At 40.8% G+C, this 16,321-nt stretch overlaps 2 protein-coding genes across 5 annotated transcripts in view; both read right to left on the reverse strand.

Moving 5' to 3' along the window:
- Positions 1-5,693: 5,693 nt before the first annotated feature.
- LOC117935441 (cytochrome c oxidase assembly protein COX16 homolog, mitochondrial) lies at positions 5,694-12,204 on the reverse strand. Of its 3 annotated transcripts, none has more exons than XM_034857634.1 (5): positions 12,105-12,204; positions 10,264-10,341; positions 7,606-7,674; positions 5,801-5,917; positions 5,694-5,751 (listed from the first exon to the last, which is right to left on the reverse strand). In XM_034857634.1, the coding sequence occupies exons 1-4, from the start codon at positions 12,105-12,107 to the stop codon at positions 5,804-5,806; spliced, it is 264 nt and encodes an 87-aa protein (XP_034713525.1). In that variant the 5' UTR covers positions 12,108-12,204; the 3' UTR covers positions 5,694-5,751; positions 5,801-5,803. The 3 variants fall into 3 exon arrangements, with proteins under 3 accessions (XP_034713525.1, XP_034713523.1, XP_034713524.1); XM_034857632.1 differs by lacking the exon at positions 12,105-12,204 and adding an exon at positions 11,609-11,810; XM_034857633.1 differs by lacking the exon at positions 12,105-12,204 and adding an exon at positions 11,609-11,810 and having other exon boundaries at positions 5,702-5,747; positions 5,790-5,917.
- Positions 12,205-12,890: 686 nt separating this feature from the next.
- Positions 12,891-16,321, reverse strand: part of actn1 (actinin, alpha 1) — a 61,793-nt gene continuing 58,362 nt past the window's right edge. For both annotated transcript variants that reach the window (XM_034857581.1, XM_034857580.1), the window contains exons 19-21: positions 16,012-16,077; positions 15,519-15,677; positions 12,891-13,432 (exon numbers count right to left, since the gene is read on the reverse strand). In XM_034857581.1, coding sequence (XP_034713472.1) covers positions 13,274-13,432; positions 15,519-15,677; positions 16,012-16,077 — 384 coding nt within the window. In that variant the 3' untranslated portion in view covers positions 12,891-13,273. The remainder of the gene's footprint in view (positions 13,433-15,518; positions 15,678-16,011; positions 16,078-16,321) is intronic.

Raw genomic sequence — 16,321 nt, forward strand, 5'->3', positions numbered from 1 at the left:
CCGAAACACTTAAGAGTGACAAACATGCAAAGGAACAGGAAATGAGGAAGGGGGCAAACACTTTTTCACACCACTGTAGCTGCTTCCTTTGGCATGGCCACACACCGTCACCGTCATGCAACCCATCATGCAGACATACATGCATCATATGTGCATATAATCATACAGAGAAGAGCTGGTACCCTTCATATAACGCACCATAACCTTGACTACAGTGCACTAATACATCCTCTCCTCAAATAAAACCCTGCCATCTCCATAAATATACAGAGTGCAATGCAGATGGAAAAGAGTCCGGTGCCAAGCTTTCACACTGTATGTACTTTTGGCTCAAATAATATCCACAGAGAGCAGTATTTGTACACATAGCATAGTAAAGCTCATCAATGGAGAGAGCCCCTTCTGCGGCTGCAGCTATTGGAGCTGAGCATTCAGTAGCTCACTGGTCTGGAATATATTTGTAGAGGAAGATGGGTGAGAGAGGGATACCACACTGACTCCATTACATAAGAGACACAGTGCCCAGAAGACGAGTGTAGGACACTGGACTCCACTCTCATCTACTCATCTCCCCGTGCCTTATGGTGCTGAATGAAAGAGAGGAAGAAGGGGGAAGAGGATAAAAAGTAGGGGAATGATACAACGGAGGGGTCAGCTCGTCTGAGGGGCTTGGCTTGCTTGTCGAAACAGAAGCATCTATGGCTGGGGGGGGGGCTCTGCCCAACAGCCACGTCTCCATGGCAACGTGTGGCCCCTGCCTCAGTCCTGGGGAAAGTGGAAGTGACGGCGGCGATCTGTGTGCGTTCTGTCTGCCTCATTATGTGGGGAATGGAGTGAAACAGCCAGGGGGTGCATTTGTTCTGCGTGGACTACCCCTCAGCTGCCAAGCGTCTGTCTATTTATAGACATGATATGAGAGAGGGAGAGGGAGAAAGAGAGAGAGAGAGACCATTTCTCCGCTCACTTTCTTCCCTCCTCCATGTAGAATAGGTCTATTTTTTTGGCATTTGATTCTGCAGCTCTCTTAGTGACATTTCAGGGAGTCGGTAGATGTAGTGAAGGTAGGGCTGTACTGGGCGATAGGGAGAGAATCAGATATCACGATATCCTTGAACAAATACCTCTATCGATGTTGCGGCGATGTTCTAGGGTTGACTATTGGTGCTTTAACAAAATATCTTCACACTTCTATTTTAGATAAATAAACATCAGTAATGTGGGTATAATAACTAAATGGGTAAGGCAAATAATAGAACAGTTACAGTCTGGTCATTTCAGAAAATGACAACTTTACTGTAATGCAGCCTTTAAATATCAGGAAAAGACAACTCTTATGTCATCTCACGATATATGCAAAATCTGAGATGATGTCTAGTCTCATATCACAATATCTATATATTGATATATTGCCAAGGCCTAAGTGAAGGTTAAGGCTTTCACTGACCACAGCGTCATTGGCTTTGCTTCCTATCTGGAAAAGGGGATTAATAACTAAATAGAAGTTTTTCAAAACACATTACATATTAGAGCTGAACTCAAGCATTGTCGTCAATGCTCGCGGGTTTCTCTACTCTGCCTTTCCAATCCACAAGTGACAGCCTATTGGTTTCTAAGAAGGAAATACATCACATTGGCTGCCCACCTGGGTCGAGGATTCCCCGGGGGAGCCCATTCACAGAATGTGGTCAAATATTTTGTATTTTGCTCGTGGAACGGAATAATCATGTCTCTAATCTTTGTGAGAAATGTATTCCTGTGAGATAATACCGGTGGTAATTAATCTTCATCTGGAGTGTGTAAGAGTGTGTTTGGGAGGAGGGACTTTTCATTCATCAAGGGCCAAAAAGACTGAGAGCAGACACACTAGAGCTGGGAGAATCTGGCAGCAGGAACACCAACTCCCAGGGCCGCGCATTAGAGGGGAAATCTGAATGATCCAGGGGCCACGGAGCTGGAGAGGGCCCCTGGAAGATTGTAGGGATTAGTTATTTTGTGTTTCAGAAGCCGTATTTTCAAACCAGCTACATGATTCTCGTTTCTAAGACCTCATTAGTTCTCCCGTCCGTAGAATAAAGTTGTGAATATTGAATTTGATTTGTTCTTTTCTCAGCCCATGTCCAATTTGATCGCATTTTCTTGCTTTTTCTAATTAAACATTGAACAGCACGTGAAGGGGGCGAGCATTCTTCAAATTAGGACTCCAACTTGTTATGCATCCTGGTGGCTCGCTTCCGATAGCGAGGCCTCTGACGACTACACCTGTTCTGCATCTCCACAAAAGAACTGCAGTGTGTAACATCTTCACCTCGGCGCTCTAAAGTCTCCGTCACATGGCTCATCAGAAGGTGACTCTATGGACAAGATGCCAGGCCGTCTGGCTTTGCGTGGCTAGTGAGTTTACAGATGGCTCACCAACACACAGCTTTGCAGCAATGGAATGTAACGGAGTACATTCACTCAAGTACTCTTACTTAAGTACACATTAGAGGTACTTGTACTTAATTTGTTTTTTCATGCTACTTTCTACTGTAACTCTTAAGATTTTTGCACAAAACACAGCAGTAGTTTATAAAATACAGTATTTTTCTTCAAGTCCAGCTGGAATGATTAACCATTAACCTTTGTGTTGTCTCCCGTCAAAATTGAAAATCAATTTTGTTGACGCTTTTTAATCAATGTTTTTAACTTTTTTTCCTTACGTTTTTCTCCTTTTTTCCAAAACCTTTGATGCTTTTTTTCAATGTTTGTCACTTTCTTTGATATTTTCAACACTACGTTACCCTAACTTATTAACTTTAGTTCAGTTATTTTAGGAATTTATGGTCAATAAACCTCATTTATAGGAAATTATACCTATCGTTTGAGTTAGAAAAGCAGATATTATGAATTATTTAGACAAAAATTAAAGGAATGGATGTTGATGGATAATCACAGACTGGAGTATGTCAACTGTTACTCAATACTATTTCAAAAGCACTTCAATTTGTTTCAAATGCTATAAAATTGAATAAGACGCCCCAAAATTACTCATCAAAAATCACCCCAAAGAGCGGTGTGGAATCAAGCATGTTATTTTGGGTAGTTAAAAAGAACACTGATAAGGGACAACGGGTCAGTTTGACCTGAGGACAACATGAGGGTTAAAGACTTGATTGACAGGTGGTTTCAACTTTCTAAAATGTGAGGATTTTTCAGCATAGAAACAGACTTTTACTTTCAATACATTAAGCACATTTTCAATGCAGGTCATTTACTTGTAACATGGTATTTTTACAGTGTGGTATTAGTACTTTTGCTTGAGTAAAGAATCGGAATACCTTTTCCACCAGACCTTGAGGAAGTAAAATATACTTTCTAGTTAAAGGTGTGGCCAAATAAGATCATTTTACTTAACATTTCATCAGCAGAATATGGTAAAACTGGCAAAAAAAAGGCATACACTTTGTCCCTGTGAGTGTTTTGCGTTTTATCCAGACGGATTCTTAAGTCTGACACTTCATCCACCTCTGCAGCTCACCTTACAGCAGAAGCCACGTCCCTCTAAGTCCAGTTCCGATTGGCTCATCAACTATCAAACTCAATGTTTGTCCTTTCCCACAGTTGGCTGTGGTTCGGATTTTCAGACAGCAATCCCAAACAGCCCAGGGGCCGGCCTGTGGAGCATCCATAATAACTGTGTGATTGACCTCTAAGATTACAGATGCATAAACACGTGGCCGCTCTACATTTAGAGTGGCTTCTTCAGAAACAGAAGAATTCACCAGACATTTTTATTAATCAACACACAGGCCGATGAAAAAGGCTTGATCTGATCTGCCATTCCTGTGACAAATTACGTGACTAATCTGTACGCCGGATTAGAGGGAAATGCTGCTTCATGGCAGAGCGGCCCGACACTCAGAAAAGCAACGACAAAGCAGGAAGATTTCCATCCGTACAACCTGTGCATGGGAAAAAAAATGATAATCCTCACATGAGCCGTTTGTGTGCAGTACATTCTCGAGCCTGAGGAACACTGGTTATTAATGTGACTCAAAATCATAAGCAGAAAAAATGTGATTACAGAAAATGTGTCCCAGGACATTTTCATCCACAGCTCTCGTCCTGAAGAATATTCATTACATTCCATTTCACAACTGAATGAGGTAAGGCAGTACATATACTGTACATTATCTGTCAGTCAGCCAAACATTACTCATATGTACAATCTGAAGACTTGCCGCAAAAAAAATCGTGTTCGTTCGGTTTGTAGAACAAACTAAAAGAAAGGAGCAAAAGGTAATACTATTTCCATTATAAAAAAGGTAATAAATCCACGGCGTTGCAAAGTAATAACTGTCACAGAAACAGATTACTGTCGAGACCTATAAAGCCTGAGGAAAAGGCCGGACCGTTGTGTTATTTATTCTTTTATACTTTCAACTGGTAAATCAATGCTATACTGTTGTAAACAAAGACTCACCACGTCCACGAGCTTTTGTCAAAAACTAAATGAAAGTAAAAAAGTAACCATTTGGATCAATAGAAAATAATTTATTGAGACATGGAAATCATACACTGCTGTATGTTGTTCCTACCATGCTTTCTGTGTGTGCGGTAAGGTGCAGCTGCACACAGCCACCTACTGGTTGTTTACAACTAGCTCCTGATCACAGTGGAGAATAACTCACCAACAGGTGACTGGGTTATGTTTATGTGTATGAAACAATAAGAACCATTGCACACTGCTTAAAAGACCCACCTTGAACTTATTTCAAGGCTTTGAGCTCATGTGGCATCCTTTTAATTAACTGTAGTCCTGAATGTGTTCCAACTAGTGCTGTCGGTTAAATGTGTTATTAACGGCGGTAACACAAACTCATCTTAACGGCGTCAATTTTTTTAACAGCTGCACACACAGAGTAGTAACGTTACGTTTTGAGGGGATGGAGAGCATGAGACGCCAAAGTGGACGCCAAAAAGATTCTGGATGGAAAGTTTACTTTTAAAAAGTTGCCAAATGTTCCACTGACAAGACCAAAGTGATCTGGGTGTTTAGTCGTTGTGAACTGAGCCATCATCACAGCCCGTCCAGTCTGTAATACCACTTGACGGCCAAGCACACAGCTGATGCCAATTCTGCTCAAAGAAATCCACTTTTCATGTTGATAAGAGCATTAAAATGCCCCGAAAAATTTAAAGGGACAAAATTAAATAAAAGGGACATTTGGTATAGATAAAAATGTGTGATTAATTGCAAGTTAACAATGACATAATGCGATTAAATATTTGAATCGTTTGACAGCACTAGTTACAACCAGAAGAGACTACAACTGGTTACAAACAATGTGCAAATTTTAAAGTCCGACACAGACCAGGGCCATAGAGGTCGAGTCCACGTGCTGAGGCTGCAGCGCCTGGGTTGCTGGGGTCTCAGTTAGGGGTGTAACAATACTTAGATCTGGATCATTATATCTTTTTGATATGCCACAATCCAATATTATCCATGCAAGGTGAAAGCATAGTCACATATGGTCTCAAAGATGACCCTTTATTTTTCAATATTTCCCCTTCATTTTTGTTCTTTACATTAAAAGGTACATAATTTGTCTTTGTTTTCTGATCACGTCTGGTATCGATCGCAGACCCACGCAGATACACTTTAAGATATCAGTAAATATTGTATCGTGTCCATAGAATCTTAGAGAGATAAACTTTGTGGAGCCTCGGTTCATTCCCGTCTGGTCCGCACTGCTACAGTGTGTGTGTGTGTGTGTGTGTGTGTGTGTGTGTGTGTGTGTGCGCGTGTGCAGCCCGCTGGGCCTCAGTCCTTTTTATTCTGCCTGGCGCGCTGCTGCTCCTGGTACTCCCTGGAGTCCTCCCAGGGACGGGGACCGCGGATGTTCCTCCACTCCTCCAAATTCACCTCCTTCAACTTCTGCAGAAAGGAGAAAAACAACACAGGGGGACAAGGTTTCATACTTCAGGAATTCACCATCTGACCAGTCACAGATTCAACTCAGAAAACTAGGGCTGGGAGAAAATCGGACGGCACCAGATTCTTGACCAAATACCTCAATGTTGTCTTTACAACCATATTGTAGGGTTGACTAATGGTGCTTTCACAAAATATTAACGCAATGAGATTTTAAAATAAATAATCAGCAATAATGTGGATATAATAACTAAGTAGTTCAAGGCAAATAACAGAACAGTTAGAAAATCATGTCACTCTGCTGTAATGCAGCTAGGGCTGGGAACCAAGCTTCAATATGTTTTAGGCACCAATCAACTTTCCTCTATAGCTTATCAAAAATGCCTCGTCATTCAATCCCGAGAAACGGAGTAAATCTCATCAGCGTCAGTGAGCTAATAGGCACACAGCAGGCTTCTATCAAAATCGTACAATGCTGCTGATTGGCTGTCCAACGTTACACGGCTCATATCACGATATTGATTTAATATATTAATTGTCCAGCCCCACTGAAAACTGTACAGGATTATTTCAACTCTAAAAACATGAACTTGTGTTCTTACATGAACATAAGACAACATTTCAAAGTCAATTTAGGATTTTGTTTTCTTCTCATTTTACTTAATGTACTAGGATCGTGCCGGTGTGGAAAATTAGAACCATCTGGCATGTCATGCAGGGTGAGAGGAGGCAGGAGCTAGGCTGCCAGGATGCTTCTCCACAACGGCTTGTCGGACTGGAGAACAGCTTCGCTCAGCTCATCTCACCAAACATCTTTCTGATTAGGAGGATTAGGAGGCGCGGGTCGGACTTCTGGAACTTTCTGAAACCACCTGCCTTCAGGGAGAGACTGTGTGCAGTTGACCCCATTTTTATCCATATACGCTCTTCGCAATTTTATCAAAATGGCAACACGGACTAGTGTACTATCCAATCGGAATGAAGTGTTGTGGTGCTATTGTTTGGTACTGATCCTCACATAGATCACACTGTAATCAATCATTTTTTAAATTGATATTTTTTTCAATGAAAATGATACAAAAATGATCATTCCCTCCTATATCATGAATCATTGTGCTGCCAATGTCAGTCAAAAGAACCACAATTCGATATTTTCCTCGTGTCGTGCAGCCCTAACATTCATCAAACAGCAAGAGTTTGTGCAGATAATCTCTAAACATTACAACTGTATTGACTGTTCTTGTTAGTATGAAAAAAGAAAAAAAAACTCAACTGATCAATAGTAGAAGACATCTGGGCCATGCTATATTACTTAGATCATTTTGCTGAATTACTAATAACCTAAATAAATGAACACTTGATTTTATAATGTATTAAGGTTATTAAAGATTGTTTAAGAATTGCATTCCCAATATTCTACTAAACGAGGTTAATAATGATGACGTATCAAGTTCCAAATACAATCCCCGTGTTTCCCTCTAACCTGGCTGCGGGTTTTACAGGATCCATGACAACGTGTGTCGATTCTACACACCTTTTAAAATGTCTCGCATTCTGAGGACACCCGTGTGTCAAGCACATATTGTGGACCAGCTCCACTTTCTTGCAGACGGACAACACCAGTTAGATTCTTTCATCTACCCCCCCCCCCTCACCCCACGCCCTCGGGTGCCCAGCCTGTGTCTCCTTACCTCATACTCCTCCTCCAGCATGGCTGACTGCTTCTGGACATTTACTTTGGCTTCCAGTGACGGATCCAGCTGTGAGTGAGTGTGAGTGTGAGTGAGAGAGAGAGAGAAAATTGTTACAATACAGAGCTTTCTCATAGAAAGTCACACATTCACAACAACATGGAGACAATGAAAACATATGACAGTAAGGAAGAGCTCAATGGAGATAAAAAGTTTGGGAGATCCATTTGGTGGGCATCAAATAGAGATGGTCCGATACCATTTGGTGTTTCCCCGGTACCGATTCTGATACCTGAACTTGTGTATCGGCCGATACCGAGTACTGATCCGATACTAGTGTGTCATATGTTTTATTATGTTGTAACAGCTGTATTGGCAGTCGGTATCAGAACATCTCTAGTATCAAAATTAGAGATGTTCTGATGCCAGTATCGCTGATACTGGTCGCCGGTATCTGTATTTTTTTTTTATTTGATTTATTTAAATTGTATTAAGAATGCCTTACATATAAAAAGAGAGCAGTGTAACATGTAACCTGTTTTTACTCTCTAACTTATTCTGCTTCATTTGACATCACCAGGTTTAGTAAAGATGCAAATGATTATGTGTCAGAGGTTTTGGGAGAGAGAGTCAAGTCCAATGGAGCTATCTGAGTTTTGCAATTCAAATTGATTTAGCCTGAGAATAGGCCTGAAATGAATCCCATTCTGAATCATTATTTCTAATGAGTTCTAATATTTCACAGCAATAACGCAGCGGTAACTCCGGTGACTGATGCCTTTCAAAATTCCATGATTGATTTTTAATTACACTTACACTACTACTGCAAATAAAATATCTAGAATATTTTGCAGCATTTAGAGCAGGAAATGAATAGCCTGAGCAATTTGAATGACACCTACAGTTCTATGGAGGCGTTATTAGCATTTCTCCAACTGTCTGCCACAAGGCTAGACCTCAGAGCCTAACTGGGAGCATCAGGGGTGAAGACAACTCGCACAAATCCTGGACAGGGAAGACAAAAGAGCGTGAAGTTCATCTCTTCTGCAGGCTAAATAACATCGTTGAATGGAAAATACTAATTGGATCATACAGTGACTTAACCCTCACAGCGGTTTTAACGATTTAAGTGGGCAAATATCTGTAAGAACATAACGGAATAGGATAATGACAGCTCTTAGTAAGAAAGAAACACACACACACACACACACACACACACACACACACACACACACACACACACACACACACACACACACACACACACACACACACACACACACACACACACACACACACACACACAGGCCCTGTCAGAACAGACCGAGTCGTGTTGGGGGCTGCTGCCCATGCACGCTGCCTCCCTCCCCCGCCGTCATCCACAGTCCAGTGGTGCTTCACATGGCCAGTAATAAGAAAAGATGCCCGCGCCATCTGGCTCCCACCCACATCGTCGTTTGTCAAAGCAAAATAGCACAAAACAGCTCCGGCCCCTCGCAGCCAGCTCATCACATTGCAATAGCTTCTAATAAAGGGCTGGTCTTTCTGTCAATTCTACTGAATCGTGTCTGTCATTTAAGGAATTATTAGAGCTGGTTCTCTTGTATTGACTCACTAAACGCGTTAGAAAAGCCTGTCGGTGCTGTGCTGTATGCCTCCAGTGTCTGTAATGATGGATAGACAATCCTATCTAATTCTAATTAATAAATAAGCCTCACATATACCACACTGCATTGCACTGGGAGATCCAAACAGCCTTGGCAGACAGTCCCAAACATCTCTATACGTTGGCTATTTTTACACTGTCCCCTTTAGAAAACCCATGATCCTTGTGTGCAATTAATCGTCTAACCACTGGGAGGAGTCATTGCACACTGGCTGTACAGAGACAATGGGAGTGGTTCCTTCCACTGGGTTCCTGTGGTGGAGGAAATGTTAATCTACTGGCACGTTTATCATAAGCAACTCTCCATCAAATATCTATAGGCTAATGTAAGACGCATCTTCACTGTAGCGACTGGAGAAATAGTACACCCTCCGTCAACTGGTTTCTAGATAAGACTCCGAGACACCACAATACTGCACTAAGTGCAACCTGCATAGTTGGTCTGTTTACATTTTATTACTACTACTACTAATTTAGCATTTGCACATTTTTTTATTCCCATCTTGTATATATTCAATTATTTGTTCTTATATTTTATTCCTATTAATATTTCATGTATATGTATGTATATTATAAGCTGCTCTAACACCACAATTTCCCTTTTTTGGGAACAATAAATATCTATACATCTTTCTATCTATCTTCCTTCTAGTTTTTCTATTCACCGAGAGAGCTGCAGTCCAGTAGGATGGAAAAACAGATGCGTGTAGATTTCTCTAATTGTTCTGAATTTGGTCTTTTATGTGCTTGGTGTTTTATTCATGAGTTCAAAAATTCTACTACTACTACTCTTCTACATTTGTACATTAAACCATAGTCTTTTTATTTTCATTACTTCATTTGTTCCCTTGTCTTCTTTAAGGTAGAATATTATATTCCCTGGCATGTAGTTTGATTGAATCCACATCCTCTACAAGACTTTGTACGCTTATGTTTGTAAGTACTTCACTGTTCAATTAAGAAAAAAACAAAAGAAATGTAACCAAACAAACCTTTTTTCTGATCCTCTGTGCATCATAGCGAATCTGTGTAAACTCTCGCAGGCCAAACGAACCTCCAACTACAAGCAACTGAAAAACATGCAGAGTACACATGTTGTCTATCGTTCATTTAATCCTAAATACTTTGGTTACTGCAGAGCATTCGCTTCAACAAAGTTCCAGTTACTTCAGAATAACGTGGACATGACATCTCAGTAACACTAGTGCCCAGTAAAACATGAAAACCTTTGCTAATTAGTTGTGGTTTTAGCATTTCTTATGTAACAAAAAACAATGATCATCAAAACTGTGCAGTACAATTTAACAGCAACACAAATGACTGTGGAGCCTTGTAAATAAGCATTAGGCTGAAAATACACCTCTCTAAAAACACTTCAGAGAAACTGAACATTATAACCTATATGGACATCCTTGGGTTTGTAGCAGGGCTGACAACACTGAAGCTAGCTGCTTCCGACTGGCCACTTAAGGGAAAGGTTAAGGGAAACTTAAGGGACAATATTGAGCTAAAGTTGCTCCGGTTTTTGTTACAAAACGGTGTTCCTGGGTAAAGCCTCAATGCTGCTCAAAACCCACTTTTGGATTTGTGAAATCTCTTTTTAGATGATTTCACTGGATTTTCCTCCTCCTAAAGTTCTTAGACCATCAGGTCTAGCTCTAAGCCTTTATACACTCAACTTCTTATCAAGTTTTAAAACACACGGTTTCTATTTGAGAAAACACGAAAAAGGTGACTTCACTGCTTTTTTTCACATCCAGACAGTCCCACTTTAGTAAAAAGTAAAAAGTAAAAAAATGTCCAGGAGTCTTGAGGTGTAAGGTTGTCCAAATATTGTACAATATTTTTATCTAGACCTTTCTGATGTGGTCTGGTTGGGAAAATAATAGGAAATTTACACAAATCTGAAAGTGTAGTTGTTGTTTTTTACTAATCTGAAAGTAGGTGTAAACAGCATTAGAGAGAAAGATTGTGATTCATAATCATAGACAAGGGTATCCACACAGTTTCATAGCAACACGTGGTGCAAAAGAAGTATTTAATAAACTGGCAACTGAGTGTAATGAAGACATTTCTTTAAAGCCCATCCATATGGACAACCTCTCTTATACTTCTCTGCTCTTACCATTTAAACACGACAATGTTCATTTGGAATGAAACAGGGATTTAAAAAGAAAAAGATACAACTTTATGGACGATATAATTAGACTGTATTATTAACGGTTAACTTAAATAACTCGCTCTGAGCAGCGTTACGTTTCATGACACTGGTAACTTGTTAGCTAGCTACCCAACTTATCAACGTTAGTTAAATATGTTAAAATAAAAGACACTTACAAGCATAGGAATTCCATATTTGACCGTTTTGTTTTTCTGTAAAGCCTTTAAGGTAAACATGCTTCTTCTCTCCAGTTACAAGCCCATTTTACTGCTGAAAACACCAAGCAGGTCACCGCCATAGACAGTTAGTTAAACAGCCTGGAGACGCTTCCGGAATAGGTCCGCCGCACTAAACTGTGCGGAGAATTGTGAAGACGCGATTGAAGGTTCCTGTCTGTGTCGGGCTCAGGGATGGCGATGGGAAAGAAGTATTATTAGTTGTATTAAAATGTGTTTGTTAGCTACATGTCAAAACTCCACCCGTTGTGGCTGAGTACTCTCCTTGTGATATTTAATTCGGTTCGTCTGTCGTGCCTTGTCCTCGTTTCTTGCTGTCTCTCAAACACATTCCCACCTTCTACATTGGTCTTTTCCAACGAGCACATAACGTTACACTTCACACAACTGCTGACCATTTTTACATGACATAGAACATGTTTTGATGTTTTCCTACCATCTTTGCAGCAGTTAGACTCCCGTCTGTTGACCCATTCAGATGGTTTCCACCGAGGTGGATGCAGCATGTGGGCAGGTGCTACAACAGTAGCTTTTTGGGAGGAACCAATGCGTGGTTAACAACCTCTGGGCCTCATGGCGCCAAATTCTTCTTCTTCTTCTTGGTGGTATGGCAGTTGCGCCAAAGACCCTCATTCTCCAGGTTCACTATATGGCAATTACTTTGTTGTAACTTAATTACACATTTGTGTGTAGATTCTGTATGCACCACTAAATGGAATACACTGAAATGATGTGTAGGCCTTAAGAAAACACCTGTCTTAAATCTGGAGACCCTATTTTGTTGAGAGGCCCAAAGATAAAGTATAGCATAGTTTTTCTGTGGGACAAAATAAGAAAACGTGCATAATCCTGATTTATCATGATCTTAAACTCCTAACAGAACAGAGCTGACCTGAAGAAAAATGTCCCCCCATATTTCACTCAGAAGATAGGTTAAAAGACCACTACCATATCCTCTCCAGTTTCCTCAATTCCATCTTCTGACGCATGTAATCACTTCTATCTTGTGCGAGTACTTAGGCCACCATTATCATTTCAATGAGTGTGGGTCCGGTTTCCTGCTGCTCCAGGGACCGAGGGATATACGGACTACATAGGCTACATACAGTTTAGGATATAGGCATTTGATTTTCAGAGTCAGATAAATGCACAAACTGTCAAAGTAAATTCATTAATAAGAAGAAAAAGTATAGCAATTTTTCTTTATTACAATTTTTGTCTGTTATTTTCAATCAGGTGAAGAAAAATACCTTTTTTTGTTCAGTATAATAAAATATGTTAACTTTATTCATTTGATGAAGAAAAACAATGACAACAAAATAAAAACAAGCATTTTTTTTCTCTCTCCCTCTTTGTAATCCTGGAGAGCTGGGAAGCAAATACAACGGAGACAGAATGTGAGGGAGCAGTGATGAGGATGGAGCGGTGGGAGGAAGGAGGAGGAGACAGAGGATGATGAAAAAAAAAAAAAAAAGATAAGGCCAGAAACATACAAAAAATGAGCGTAGTAGGACAGAAGTTTGGTGAAGGGGAGCAGACGGGGGATGTGGCGGTGATCAGAGCGGGTAGGCTGGTGGTCCCGAGTCAGGACGACTGACAGAGTGTTCAGAGGTCGCTCTCTCCGTACAGAGCCGTGGAGAAGGACATGTAGTCGAGGGCTCCGGGCACGCCGTCGGGGCCCGTGTAGGGGGCCATGCGGGCTATGCAGTACTCCGCCTGGTCTGGAGGCAGCTCCCGGCGCAGCTCATCAGCTAAAATGTAATTCTGTCAAGGAGGAGAAAAATAAAATAGATATTTTTTAATGCCAATAAAAGCAGCTGTATGCCATTAACACATTCTGTATATTCAGAAGGAGCAGATGGTGAGAAATTGTGGGAATAAAATGAGCTTAATAGAATACAATAGAGTGTATTGTCATTGCACAAGCTTGTGTACAACGAACTTTGCTTAGCCGCACCTGAATATTAAAAGTAATTAACGTAATAAATACACACACTACGTATGTACAGTATGTTAATAAACTTGTGCCCAGTCATCCCAGTCAATGAACATGAGAGTAAGTGACTTTTGACTCAGTTAGCCCTGTACACATCCATACAGGCTGCATCCGCACACAGAGTTTCTGGAGCACTCAGCTGCTGCGTCTATCCGTGCCGCCATCTTTCATTATTATAAAAGAGCAGGTGTCTGGATTTAGATTTGGTTTAATATTTGAATATGTATACATAGGTAGGGTGGCTTGTGGCAGGCAGATAGAGGGGTCGCTCCTTAACCACCAGATTGGTGGATGGATCCCAGGCTCCTCCGGCCACATGCCAGTGTCCCTGAGCGAGGCACTGAACTCTGAGTTGCTCCCCGGACGCGGTGGGTTTAGCTGTCCACTGCTACTTAGGATGGCTTAAATGCAGTAATTCAACTTCACTACATTGTACGGTCAAATTGGATGTGACAAATCAAAAATAGAGTTTGCTTTTCGTTTGTTTTAAAACTTATTTTGTCATTAACTAAAAATACCCTGTAATGTAAAAGAGTTGTTACTATTACATCTCTGCAGGGCAATGGCGCTTTCAGACACGTTCATCTCATTTTACGGTCGAGGGCATTGTACAACTGATGAGTGCTGGAATAAAATGAGTGGTTTGTGAAGAAAGGCAAACTGGTAAGCCAAAGAGACTTAGATATTGTTCTCTGCAGTTGGCAGACTAAAGTCAAGGTAACATGGAAAAGAAGTCCAATGAGATGTCTTTGTTGCTCCATTTCTATCACATGTGTGAGTACCATCAAGAAAGTATAACTGGATTCTTATTTCTGTCATTTAGTGGTTAAAAATACATTTTGTGTAGGACATAAGTGACTTAATGAATAATCTGGCAGCTGGAGAGTTTTCTGGCTGTCAATAGATTTAAACAGGCTCCTTAAAAGACATCTCAAATCTTGCATCTACTGATTTTTTGGCCACTTGGAGACAGTGGAAACAAGATGTTAGATACACATCATACAGCATAATGACATTTAGTTTGATATGGCAAACATTACTTTTCACATACTGTACATATGCGTTTCTGGCCACCTGATGATTGTAAGACTAATATTTATTCTTTCAGATCGGTCTTGGCCTCCAAGAACTCCTGAAGGAAACATCTGTGTCTTTAGCTGCTAAATGCTATACTATGTTAATCAGCTAGTTGGTGACTGGTGCTGTTTGGTGCTGGACAGGTAACCAACACTGGTTTTATTAGAGAGTTAATCCACTGAAACAGCTGCGTTTCATGCCAACAATGACACTTATGAGGGTAAACCAAAGCAACGACCTGAAAGATGCTAAATAGCTCTGTAGCGCTGCAGAGACAGGTGATGCTTTCACATAAAAATATCATTCGATTCATTGTTAATTTATAAAGCTTTAAATGTGCTTCTAAGCCTTTTTCCAGTTTTTTTATTTGTGCTTCTTCATTTCTTTGTCTCTTTTCTGCTACCCTAAACGTGTATTAAATATTCATCTTTTGGCCAAATAGAGCTTAATCTACAATGGGAATTTCTACTCTGCGTCATTATAGAGAATTGAATAGTACACACTGATGTGTTGCTTAACAACACAAACATGTAACAGAAAAAAACATTCTAAAAATTAACATAGAAACACGATTCGATGAACAAAGCATCGTAGGACACGCGGGAAGGACACATGACTGGACAGACAATACAACATCTTAAAAAGTGACTGTAGTAATTAAAGTGCAAAGTGCTGCTGTATTTAGTATTTATTATTGCACTTTGCTCTGTTGCGCTCAGAGTTACTTTTAAAGTTCAGCAACTTTAAAAGTAAATGTGGACAACAACAAGGCCGTACCTTATCCCCCGCCAGGACTTTGAAGGAGGCCATGACTTGGTCGGCGGTGTCCGTGTCGGCCGTCTCGCGGGACATGAAGTCAATGAAGGCCTGGAAGGTGACGATGCCCATCCGGTTGGGATCCACTATGCTCATGATGCGGGAGAACTCGTTCTCCCCCTGGTGGCAACAGAGAGGAACTGTGAGGCTCAGTTGCCTTGGTGACAGTCCCCACGAAAACACACAAAAAACGCACAGCAAGGGGCAGGAATTCTGCACTCAGAAACATAACTTGTTCCGCATTTTTACATTTAGTCAAGGTACTGTTGAATTTGCATCACTATGCATTCTAATACATTCCTTAAATGGAGCAGTTTGGAAAATATACCATCTTTTTAAATCTGAAACAATAAGACATAACATGAAGGTTGCGTCTATCCATTACCACTTCCGACTGGTCACATTAATTACACGCAAACAAATATTCATACTTAAAGGGTGCTCGTGGCTTTACCAGGTTGTAACCAACGGAGATAAGGCAGGTTTTGAAGTCTTCGGCGTCCATAATTCCTGATCTCTTCTACAAGGTCCGTGATGGACAAACGAAACCAGGAGGAGAAGGAGAAAGATGCAGAGTGGCAGGGATAGCGGAGGGAAATCGTTGGAAGAGTAAAGGATGAACAAAGAGTAGAATTAAGGAGGAAGGCCACAATGTGGACGTTGCAAAGTTTGTGGAAAACACAAAGGAAATTTAGACAGGGCGGATGAGCAGTAAAAGGTGGGAATAGAGGGATAATAAGGGTACAGGTCAGAGGTATAGGGGG

This window comes from Etheostoma cragini, chromosome 20 (genome assembly GCF_013103735.1).
Source record: "Etheostoma cragini isolate CJK2018 chromosome 20, CSU_Ecrag_1.0, whole genome shotgun sequence".
Lineage (NCBI taxonomy): Eukaryota > Metazoa > Chordata > Actinopteri > Perciformes > Percidae > Etheostoma > Etheostoma cragini.